At 40.1% G+C, this 13,043-nt stretch overlaps 1 protein-coding gene across 2 annotated transcripts in view; it reads right to left on the bottom strand.

Moving 5' to 3' along the window:
• The window catches only part of MBTD1 (mbt domain containing 1), a 78,106-nt gene that overhangs the window by 48,643 nt on the left and 16,420 nt on the right, over positions 1-13,043 (bottom strand). For both annotated transcript variants that reach the window (XM_014589810.2, XM_014589809.2), the window contains exon 3: positions 1,821-2,022. In XM_014589810.2, the coding sequence (XP_014445296.1) occupies positions 1,821-1,974 (154 nt within the window). In that variant the 5' untranslated portion in view covers positions 1,975-2,022. The remainder of the gene's footprint in view (positions 1-1,820; positions 2,023-13,043) is intronic.

The raw sequence follows: 13,043 nt of genomic DNA, 5'->3' as shown, positions 1-13,043 counted from the left end.
TATTATTTTCAAAAAGCTATAGCAATTTTGGTGACGTGAACAGAAACATAGTATCCTGAAAAAGAGAAAACATGAACTATTTTCTGCCCTAATCACAAAGAGTGATCAACCATGTGCTCGAAGTGTTTTCCAGGAGTAACTTTCACCAGTAAAACAGGACAGTCACAGGCAAGTAGGACAAGTTGTCACCCTACTACCATATAATCCTAAGTATCCTAGAAGAAAGTAACTGGGATATTGATAAATTATTGTGATACTGTAAGAAATAGCTGAAGATCTGTTCTCCTTGGTGTGCCTTAGGGATACACTGAAATTAAGTGCTCTAGTGTGAAGTGATGTCATTAGGACAAAGATTAGAATTATTCTGTGCAGCAATAAAAAGTAAAATTAAGGGGGCCAGCAGGTGGCGTGGTGATTCAGGCACTGGATTCCCACATGGCTGACCACAGTCTGAATCCTGGACCTGGTGGCTTGCTTTCTCACTTTGCCTCTCTCTCTCTCTCTCTGGTCAAATTAAATAATAATAATAATAATGATAAATAAAATTAAATAAAATAATTCTCAAAAGCAAAATTAAGGCCAAAAGATAAAAGTTGGAGCAAGGATAATTTCAATTCAATATGAAAAATATTCTAGTAATGAGAAATACTAAAAAATGAAACTACTTTCTCATTCAGAGAATACCCTACCACTGGAAGTATTGAAACAGAAAATTAAAAACCTTTTTTCCCCCAGGTGGTGTGTGTGTTCATGAAGAGAGAGAGAGATAAGGAAATAGACAAAGCACCCTCCATGGGACACACTTATACCATACCCCTTCTCCTCCATTTCTCCCTCCTGTTGGGATTTTGGGCATGTATGCACACATGCCTGGCATGCTTCTAAGTTTGTTTATTTCTTCCATGAGAGAGAGAGACAAGACTGAGAGAGATAGGTACCCCACAATCCACTCCCAGTCTCAGCTAGCCTGGCTCACTGGCATGCATGCCTGCCTGTGAGGTCCCAGGACCCTTTCCATGTGGCATCACCACTGCATTACTGTGTGGCCCTAGGGTATTGTCACTGAAAAGGGAGCCTTTCCTGGAATGTCTCTTTCAATTCTAAGTCTACGACACACTTTCAGTTACATGGGAATTTATCTAATTACTGAATTTACAACCACATTAAGTTTTCCACAGTAGCTTTTTGTTTTCTTATTTTGTTCTACTTGCTTGCCACCAGAAATAGGTAGGCTACAGAGATCAAATCCATACTCAGTCTGTTGAAACTGTCCTTAAAAACTTTCTCAGGGGACCAGCAGCTGGTGATGTGGTTAAGGTGCTGGACATTCATTCCCACATGGTCAACCATGGTTTGAGTCAGACCTGATGGCTTGCTTTCTCACTTTCTCTGTGTCTCTCTCTGGTCAAATAAAAATAAATAAATGAATAAATAAAACGAAGTAATTCTTTTTTTCTTTGGAGAGGTTTTTGCTATGGAGTGTGTGCGTGCGCCAGAAAGACAAGAGACAGAAAGAGGGATAGAAAGTGAGAAATCACCCCTTGGGGGGATGGCCATGCTACAATCCCTTCTCCTACATTCTTCTCTTGGGAACTTAGGCATGCGCACATGCCTGGCATGAGTTTAAGCCACAGGGTCCAGGACTCAAACTGCGGTCGACTACCTGGGAGTCCAGTGACATAGCCATTATGCCAAATACTGGTCCCCAAATTAAGTTATTCTTAAAAAAACAAAAAACAAACAAACAAACAAAACCTCAGGAAGGGGAATAGAATAAATCAAACAAAGTTATGCAACGGGTGAAGGCTATACATACTCACCCATCCCAGATTTACCATCTGGGTACGTGTAGACCTGCCCATTGTTTTTGATAATTGGGAGATTAGAAGGTAAAGGAGCAACTTCTTCTTCACTCTCCTCAGAGCTGGAGCTGCTACTTGTGTCCTCACTGCAGCTATCATAGCCGTCAAACATCCCGAATGCGTCTCTTCTTTTCCTTTTGGATCGTGAAGAACGTTCGATCTTGGAAGTAGAAGACATCAATATGATATGATACAGCACTCATACACAACCAGTTGCACTCACACGTTTACCAATTCTAGTAAATGAGATTTGACAAATAAAAGCCTTGAGAATCATTTTATTAATAAACAGCTAATGTCTGTGTGAAATGGAGTCCTCCAGTTATTCGAGGTATAAATTAGTTATTGTGCCAGCTGTTAATAATGATGGAAAGAACACCGAGTGTGAATTGAAGACCATCGTGTAACTCCAGGTTTGCCTTAAACTAGTTGTGTCACTTCTTCTCTAAAAACAGATTAGATCAGATGATTTCCTTTTTTTATTAGATCGGATGATTTTCTTTTTTTTTTTTTAAAAAAAAGGTGGTGGGCCAGCAGGTGGTGTGGGGCTTAAGGCGCTGGGATCCTACATGGCCCACTCCACGGTTTGAATTCCAGACGGAGTGACTTGAAAAACACACTGGACACATATGCATGTGTGCCCAAAATTCTGGGAGGAGAAGGATTGTGGTGTGCCCATACTACCTGGTGGTGGGGGGGCGAGGAGGTGGTTTCCCACTTTCCCTCTCTCTCTGACAAGTGCACACGCCCTATGGCAAAAATCTATAATCACGGTCATATATCAAATATATCCACGAAATTTTCCTTACTTCAATACCTCTTAGAGCCTATAATACGCTTCTAAACAAGCCAGCAGGTGGTGTGGTGGTTGAGGCACTGGACTTCCATATGGTCAACCACAGTTCAAGTCCTAGACCCAGCTGCTTGAAAAATCACACTGGATGCATGTACATGTGTGCCCAAAATCCTGAGAGGAGAAAGGAAGACAAGGGATTGTGATTTCTCACTTTCCCTCTCACTGTCTCTGTCATCTCTGTCTAGTGAGCGTACCCACCCTAAGGCAAAAACCTTAAAAAAAAATGCTTATGACCATGATACCAATAAAAGAGGGATACATACAATATGTATTCTTTCCCAAAGCATCTTTTTTTTCTTTAATTTTTGCTACAAGATGTGTTATTGCTGGAGAGAGACAGAGTGAGAAGAAATAGAGAAAGGTGATAGTTAATCAGTCTCTTCTCTTCAGGACAAATTCTGCTCGTGGGATTTGGGGCATACTTGTACAGATGCCTATTTTCTAAGCTACTAGATTGGGGCATTTAAATTGCATAGTCAGCCAAGTGGGATCCAGCTGCATTATGCAGCTCCCACCAGGTGGCCTTCTGAAACATCCTGAAACACTAAAGCTCTCTGACCTTTTCCATGGTCCTACTACACACAAAAAATAACAATCTACACAACACAAGAGGCATGGTCATTCTCCTAGGGAGTGATTTCTTGCTTTCTGGCTGTTTCTCTCTGTCTCTCCAGTGAATGTACATGCCCTACAGCAAAAATCTCTGGGAAAAATCGGGTGCGCTCAAGATTCGGCTCCATCTGTAATCCACCGCCATGGCTGAGAAAGGCATTGCTGCTGGAGGTGTAATGGACGTTAATATTGCTTTACAAGAGGTGCGGAAGACTGCCCTTATCTACGATGACAAGAAACTAGGAGAATGGGTAGGGCTCTGTAAAACTGACGGGAAGGGAAAACCCCATAAGTGGTTGCTGCAGCTGTGTAGGAGTTAAGGACTACGGCAAGGACTCTCAGGCCAACAATGTCATTGATGAGTACTTCACATGCAAGGAATGAAAAGATAATAAAAATTGGCTCGTGTAAAAGAAAATCTGAAACACAGTGAAGAAAAATATGAAAATGGAAAATAAAGAGGTTAAAATAAGACAACAGAATGTGAAGATATGACAAATGTCTAATCAGAACTCTTAAAAGAGAGAATATAGAGGGAACAGCACATGAGGTAGTGGTTACATCGCTGGACTGCCATATAGTTGACTGCAGTTCAAGTCTGAGAATTTTGTAGAAATAAGTACATGAATTACAGATAAAGACTAGGTATGCAAGGATCACCAGTCATTTGAGAAAGGCTTCTAAGAAAGTGAGATCAAAACCAATCTTCAGGAAAGAATTTAAAGGAAAGTTAAGCAATGTAGGAACAACAAAAAACTTTAAAAAATGTAATTAATTCTTTGGAGATAGTTATCAAACAAGATAGATTACGGAATTAAAAAAATAAGAGTCGAAACAATGAATTCAATAAATGAATGACATGAGGCAAAAAGCTAGATCAAAAGAGAAAAAATAAAGAGTTCAATCTAAAAAAAATCCAAAATAGAGACATTTAAGGGAAAGAAAACAGCTTTTCTGATGGAAAAGTTATTTGTGAGTTTAACTCTGTTGACAAAACACTATAAAGAATTAGCTGTGTTTCTAAATTCTAGCAACTAACCGGGAACTGAAATGTAAAAATACCATTCACAACATCACCCAAATCTACCAAGTAAGTGGGGAGAAATCAGGCAAATATGTACAAGGCTATACCTTGAAATGACTGAGCATTGCTGAAAGAATTAAAGAGGAGAGAGGTGCTGCGCTTATGGATCAGAAAAATTGTTATTAAAATGCCAATTTGCCCCAAATTGATTTATAGGTTTAACACAGTGTGGAAGCCAAATTAAGAGCTAACCCCCAGAACTTCCAGGGAAAACAGGGAGAAAATATTCATGATGCCAAGTACAAAGTTTTCAGGTATGACATCAAAAGTATGATATATAAACTGAATTTCATAAGAATTCCTACTCTTTCAAAGACACAGCTAAGAGTAGAAGACAGTGCTGGCTCTGTGATGTACTGGTAATCTACTACTGCTCAAGGAAAGCCAGATCCCACACGGCAACCATGGTTTGAATCCCTGGCCTGGTCCATGTGAAATACATAGGGCAAGGGAACGAATGTCCAGGACTCGACGGGCTAGAGGACTAGATAAGGGGGACTGTGGTGTGACCAGACCCTGTGCTTCCTGTTTTCTCAAAGTATTAAATCTACAGGCATAATGTCTATCTTAAGGGGTGATACATATTTTTTTAATAGAGATTTTTGCTATAGGGCATGTATGCTCACCAGAGAGAAAGTGAGCAATCACCCCCCTAGTGTGATGGCCACACACAATCCCTTCTCCTCTCGGGATTTTGGGCACACGTGTACATGCGCCTGGCGTTGAGATTCAAGCCACTGGGTCCAGGACTCGAACTGTGGTGGAGTAGGAGTCCAGTGACATAGCCATTATGACATCCGCTAGTCCCACAGGTGACGCTAATGATGATGAACTGGTCTAGGTATGTTCTGGGTTTCTCCCTCCCTGTTCTTTTATTATTTTCCTTCCTTTATTAATAAGGAGACACTTACAGACTACACTCATCAAAACTTCACTTCAGGTTTAGCATCCAATGGTGATTCTTGCCCAATTCTGAACCAAGATGATTTTTCAACCCAGCATTCCCTCCATATTGTCAATATTCTTCTTCAAGGAAGAGCCCTCTTTTTTCTATTCATTTTTTCCTCCTAAAGTTTGTTTCTTCCATAAACAAGAGTGATGGGCAACCCAAATAGGGTCCTGCAATACTGCAATGTACCTCTAGCCCCGGTCAGCTGGAGACTGTGGGACATGCACCTGGTGCGTTCAGGGAGTTCTCCAAACACAAACCTGGACCCTCTCCTTGTGGGCGAGCCTTGCAGAGTTTTGTGTTACATGTGTGGCACTGCCTAGCTTTCCTGTTTACCTACTTATGTAGGATGGGTACAATTCATGGACTTCTTTTCAGTGGTTTATAATTTAGTATTGTCTTTAATTATTTGGGAGCTCAAATTACCCAAGGCTGAACCATCTGGGAGCATTTTCAAGCTGTTTAGTGTGTCATTCTGATATGCTTCCATAAATTTTATCAATTCCTCACTTCATGGCATAAGAAGATATACCAGGTTTACAATTTCTCTGTCCCAGCCTTGGAATCAAACATTTCCTTAAATACTTGGTTTCTTTTATTCATTAATTTATTTTTAAGAGAAATTTTTGCTATAGAGCACATGAGCTCATGAGAGACAGAGAGCAAGAAATAACCCCCCAAGGGGAATGCCCATGCCATAATCCTTTCTCCTCTATTCTCCTCTCGGGATTCTGGACACACATATACACATGTGCCCAGCATGAGTTTTAAGCTGCCAGACCCAGGACTTGAACCATGGTCGACCATTGGGGAGTCCAGCGATGTAAGCATTATGCTATCTGCCGGCCCAGCTTGGTTTCTTTTAGTGAGAAAAGACACTGGAAATAAAGACCAGGCCAGCAGATGCTGTGGCAGCCGGATTTCACATGGCCAACTGCGGTTTGAGTCTGGGACTACATGTTTGAAAAACGTGCCAGGTATGTGCATGCTCGGGACTACTTGTTTGAAAAACGTGCCAGGTATGTGCATGCTGAAAACCTGAGAGGAGAATGGTGAACAAGAATGTGGTGTGACCATCCCCTCTGGGAGTTGATTTCTCACTCCCTCCACTCTTTTTTTTCTGGTGAGCATATAGGTACTGTAGCAAAACTTAAACAAACCAGTTGTTTAACCAATTTATTGCCTTTTAAAAATAATTATTTTAACTTTATTTATTTATTTTATATTTGATGAAAGTGGGAGAGAGGAACAGAGGGAGGGGAAGAGGGAGGGAGAGGGAGAAAGGGAGGGAGAGAAAGCAAGCAGCCAGATTCGGGACTTGAACCACGGTTGGCCACGTGGGAGTCTGGCGTCCTTAACCACCATGTCACCTGCTGGCCCACACAGGGCTATTTTCTTATCTTCCCACACTAATCTGTGACTCTCTTTCCACAATGAGAATGCTGGTCCTCAACAAAACCAGTGAATTTACTCATTTACTTAATCCTTCAATACAATGATCAATAGTTACAGGACTACATTTATGTTTTTTTAAAAAATTAAGAGTTCATAATTTATTTCAGACTGAAGGACAGAGTGTGACTTTGAAATCGTCAGATCTGAGATTTGAACTGCGATCGATCATGTGGGACTCCAGCGTCTTAACCAACACACCACCTGTTGGCCCCTCCCTGTATTTTTTTTTTTAATTTTTATGATTTTTGCATACTTTGTCAGAGGACACATGTTTGTGAGAGAGAGAGAAAAAAAAGAGAAAGCACCCCTCACTGGAGACTGGTCACACAGCAATCCCTTCTCCTCCATTTAGTCACCCTGTTGGGATTTTGGGGTATGCATGTACACATGCCCAGTGTGTTTTTTCAAACCATGGCCAGGATTTGAACTGTTCCCTCAACCATAAGGCTACAGGGCCAACCCCTGTCAACCCTTTTGAATTAACTTAATTTTCTGGACAAGCTGAAAGATCATCATGCTTCCAATAATAATAATAAAAAAAAATGTACAAAAAGTTTGAACTCAGAGAACTCACCCTCACTTTCTGGTTCATCCTTGTCACGTATATTTTGAAAAGGTAAACATATACATGAATAATTTATTTCTTTCCTACACAAAAGGTCTCACATTATCTTCCTTGGTCCTTTGTTTTTGTATCAATTTATAAATACACACTGAAAATTACTCCATTTTTAGGCACAGACATCTTGCACATTCTTTATCTTACATTATTTCATCATGTGCATGTGTGTTCGACCAATCTTTCTTATTTGGCTATTTAGTTTTCAATGCTTTGCAATGACAAACAAACTACAATGACCTTATGCATATGTATATTATTTTTATTTTTTTGAGAGATTTTTTGCTATGGGGCGTGTAGATTTGCTGGACACACACACACACACACACACACACACAGAAATCATCCCCCTGGGGGATAGCCACATTGCAATACCTTCCTTCATTCTCGGGATTTTGGGCATTAATGCAAACATATCCAGCATGAATTTCAAGCTGCCAGGTCTGGGACTTGAACTGCAGCCTACCATGTGGGAGTCCAGTGCCTTAACCACTACACCACCTGCTGGCCCCCTATGTATATTTTATACTGTGTGAGGCATACCTTCAAGGCATATTTTTGTAAGTGAGAATGCTAGATAGGAGGATATATGTACATATCATCTTGTTAGACACTGTCCAATTCTCTAGTTTACCATTTGTACCAGCAATACTGAGTGCTTGTTTTCCCAGAGCCTCATGGGGTATTTTAACAAGTGTTTGAATTTTTGCCAAAATGACAGATGGAAAATGATATGCCATGTTTGTCTCCCTTTTTATGTTTTGCAATAGGGTGCATGAGCTTGCTGGAAAGAGGGTGCTAGAAGGGGAAAGTGAGAAATTACCCTGAGGAGGAATGGCCATACAGAAGTTTTTTCTCTTCCATTCTTCCTTCTGGATTTTGGGCACACATGCACACACATCTGGAATGTTTTTCAAGCTGCTGGGTCTGGGACTTGAACTGCACAATTAGCCATGTGGGATCCAAATGCCTTGACCTTTGTGCTACCTACGGCACAGGTTAGTCTCTCTCTCTCTCTTTTTTAAGAGAGATTTTTGCTATAGGGTGTGTCTGCTTGCTGGAGAGATAGAGACAGAAAGCAAGAAATCACGCCCCCCCCATGGGGATGGCCACGTGGCAATCTCTTCTTCATTCTCCTCTTGGGATTTTGGACACATATGCACACGTGTTCAGAGTAAGTTTCAAGATGCCAGGTCTGGACCTCCAGCCGTGGCAGACTATATGGGAGTCTAGTGACATAACCATTAGGCCATCTGCTGGTTCTGGTTAGTCTCTCTTTAAAAAACTAAATAGAATAACTTCAAACCTCAAAAAAAAAAAAAAAAGGGGGAACTTTCAAGTATAACAAACTTCTGTGTACTGTACTGAGCTTTATCAATCATTAAAATTTTGCTCTGGGCCAGCTGGAGGCATCGTGGTTAAGGCAGCTGGCTCTCACATGGCCAACTGCATGGCTTATGTTCCAGATCTAGCGGCTTGAGAGACACATCAGACACGTGTCCAGAATTCTGAAAGAAGAAATGGAGACGGGATTGTGGTGTGGCGATATTCCCCCAAAGAAGGAAGGTTCTTTTTTTCTCTGGTTCTCTACTGCGACTACACATGCCCTCTAGCAAAATTAAAAAGGGAAAAAAAAAAAAAGTGTCATTTGGTTTACTCTTCGCCATGAATAGTTTTCCCGAACCAGTTGAGAGTAAGCTGGATACCCTGAAATACTTGTGAGCCTCTCCCAAAATTAAAAATGTTTTATAACTATAGCATAGATGTCATCTTTAGGAATCTTGACATTAGTATCTCTCCCTAACCACCAGTTAGTTATCCTTCAATGGAACTCAAGCAGAAATTGATACCAGCATTTACAAAAATCTTTATTTTTAAGATTATTTAATTTTACTTATTACTATTATTTTAAAATGTGTTATAAGGCACATGCACTCATCAGAGAGAAACGGAGAAAGAGAGAGAGGGAGACAGAGAGAAAGTAAGAAAGCAAGGCACTAGGTCTGGGACTCCAATTGTAGTCAGTCATGTGGGAGTCCTGTGCCTTAACCACCACGCCACCTGCTGGCCCCAATACCAGTATTTATTTTTTAAAAATTTTCCAGAGGATGCGAGAGAGAAAGCATTCCCCAAGCCAGTGTGGTCGTGTTGCAGTCTCTTCTCTATTTCTCCATCCTGCCAGGATTTTGGAGCATGCATGCATACATACATGCTGTATTTTTCAAACTGCTAGAGCTGGGATTTGAACCATGAGGTAACTATGGGGAATCTGGCTCCCTTAACCAGTAGGCCATGAGCCTGGTCCTCAGTCTTTAAAGAATTTCCACTCTTCAGTCTAGCATCAGATGTTGTATTTATTTTTTTCTGTTTCCTTTCATATGGAAAATCCTATCCGAAGAACATGGGCCTTACTCCCTCTGACTGTTTCTCATTTGGGGTCCATCTGATGTGACCTCATTAGATTCAGGTTAGGTACACCCATAATACCACATAAGAGATGTGTCCTCCTCAGGATACGGTTCCCAGAGACACAGATGCCTGTCTTTCATTGGTGATGTTAATTTTGATCACTCTGTCAAGTGGATCCACCTCTTCATTGACTATGTATTTCTTCATGCAACTATTAAGCATTCTGGGGTCACATTTTAAAACATGCAAACATTATCTCATTGAAATCCCATTGCTATCCCTTAATTTAACATCCAATTAACTCCTGCTAAACTAAACATTCTACGATGGCTGCAGAAGGATTTCCAAAGCCCAGCACTTTTTCACCAGGCAACATATACCCAACTATTAAATCATCAGTATAAACTCACTAACTCATTCATTGACCCCAATGCTTCGTAATTTCTCACTGTCCTTAATTATTTGGGGGTATACATTATCTCAGATTTGGCCACCAGGAATCCCCTGAACTGGCTCCTATAACCTTTAGACATGCTACCCTCATCTTTGGCCTACTTCTTTTCTTTCTGGCATATAAAGAAATTCAAGTTTCATCTTATTTTTCATTGCCAGAGGGAGTGTAAGCTCCCTAGGGGATGGGCAGAACACCCTCCACCCACTATGCTGCAACCCTTTCTTTTTCTCTTTCTCATCTTGGGCAAAAATGAACACATTGAACACATGCATGCATGGATGGCATGTCTTTCAAGCTGCTGAGGCTGGGAGGTAAACTAAAGTTGGTGATGTGGGATGCCTGTGCACACTTAACCGCTGTGCTACTACACTGGCCCATTCCAGGCTCATTTTACACCTATGTGGCTTCACTCTGAAGTTAATAATCTCTCCAAGGGATTACAGTCACTTTTAGTGGGGACTTGGTATTAAAAACAAAGATCAGGGGCTCAGTGTAGTGTTAAACTGAGTTTTTTATATCTTCTTTTGCATACAGTGTTTTTGTCTGTTGTTATCTTTTGCCCTTTTCCCTTCAGACCTTTAGTATTACATTTCTCTCCCAAAGTTCTTTAGGTTTAGAAATTTACCATTTCTTTTTTATGCATGTCAAGATATGATTTCCCTCAGAGTCTTTTGAAATTTAAAATATTAATATGCAAAACTCACCAGTATTTCTGGTGTTCCGTAATTATGAGCCAGAAAATGTTTTTCTAAAGGATGGTATAGAAAAATTCACTCATAGTTTCTTTTGATATTTGTATAGTTTTTATTGTTACATCTCTGATCTCTTTGGAGTTTATTCTTTTCTCTTTCTCTCTCTCTCTCTCTCTTTTAAAGCTTGCTGTAGGGTGTATGTACTGGCCAGAAAGACAGAGGAGGAAAGAAAGTGAGATAGCATTCCCTGAGAGGGATGACAATGCCGCAATCCCCTCATCTCCACTCGGGATTCTAGGTCTGCATGTACATGTGCCTGGTGTGTTTGGCTAGTAGTCAGGCTTCTAGTTGTCTAGACTTCAACTTCTAGCCATCGCCAGCTGGCGATGTGGGATCCAGGGGACTTAAACACCACCCCACCTGCTGGTCCTGGAGCTTACTCTTGCGTATGGTATGAAGAATGGATCCAATACTACCTTTCTTCTGAATGGTCATCTAGTTGTGCCAATACCCATTATTAAAAATGTTCATCATCATCTAAGTGAACTGAATTACCACTCTAAGTACCAAGCTACCACATGCAGCTGTGTCCATTTCTGGACTTTATGCTATTTTACTAGGCTGTCTATATGCCAACACCTAGCTCTTTGAATTATAGAGGTTTCCCAATGTATTCTGATCATCGGGTAGGACTAGCTCCTTCCTAAAACTCTTCCTTTTTAATATTTTTATATTTTTGCATATTTACTTTTTCCAAATGAACTTCTGTATTAAGTTTAATTGTACACCACAAAATTGCTATTTTCATATGCCTCTCAATGTACTAATTTACAAAGTAACATCTTGATGATGTTGAGACGTCTTTTTATTTAAAGATTTTTATTTATTCATTTATTTTAATTTGACCAGAAAGACACACACAGAGATTAAGAGAGCAAGAGAGAAAGAAAGTGAGAAAGCAAGCCACCAGGTCCGTGACTCAAACCATGGTTGGCTGTGTGGCAGTCTCTAGCGCCTTAACCACCACATTACCTGCTGGTCCCATGTTGACATATCTTAACTAGGAACAATGAAAGTCTTTCCATACCTTTAAGTCTATCTCCTGTCTTTAGAAATGTTTAAGTCCATATAGGTTTTGAAAAACAATTCCTTAGATATTTAAATATTTTGTTATTACAAATGCAAATTTGTCTTCTATTGTCTTTTAGTTTTCTGTCATAGGGTGCATGTACTTGCCAAGAGACAGAGAGTGAGAAAGTGAGAAATCACCTCCTCAGGGGGATGGCCACACTGCAATCCCTTCTCTTCCCTTCTCCTCTCGGGATCTTGTGGGATTTGAACCATGGTCAACTACATGGGAGTCCAGTGACATAGCCATTATGCCAACTGCTGGTCCCTCCCCTTATTAATATGTAAACTGTTTTGCATTGATATCCTAAGTTAATATTCGTAATTTTCATTTTTTGTACTATCTTTATTAGGCTTACCAACTAGTAGTATTCTTGTTTCATAAAAATAACTGGAAAAGTTTTCTTCTTCTATACTTACATAGAACTGAAATGATCTGGTTTCTTATGTAGTACTTCCAAATGAAACCAACTAGGTCTAATGTTTTGTGGGATAGTTTCTTTATAAATTTTTCTGTGGAAATTGGTCTCAATTAAAAAAAAAATCTGAGGTCAATTTTATTCAACTGTACAGGAATCCCTTAATCTGTGGAGTTTATTTTCCAAGACCTCAGTGAATGCTTGAAACCACGGATAATAATATTTTACATACTGACATTATCCTACACATATGATTTTTAATTTATAAATCAATCACAATGATGTGAATGATAATAAAACAATGATATATATATAACAGTATGTTACAATAAAAGTTACATGGATGCGTGCGCTCTCTCTCTCTCCAAATATCTTTCTTTTTTTTTTTTTTGCAATAGGGTGCATGCACTACCTGGAGAGACAGAGAGAGTAAAAAATTTCCTCCAGAAGGGATGGCAACGCTGCAATCTCTGCTCCTCCATTCTCCTCTCAGGATTCTGGGCA

The sequence above is a fragment of the Tupaia chinensis genome, unplaced genomic scaffold (genome assembly GCF_000334495.1).
Source record: "Tupaia chinensis unplaced genomic scaffold, TupChi_1.0 Scaffold000383_1, whole genome shotgun sequence".
NCBI classification, from domain to species: Eukaryota; Metazoa; Chordata; class Mammalia; order Scandentia; family Tupaiidae; genus Tupaia; species Tupaia belangeri.
This window is presented reverse-complemented; position numbering and strand designations above follow the sequence as displayed.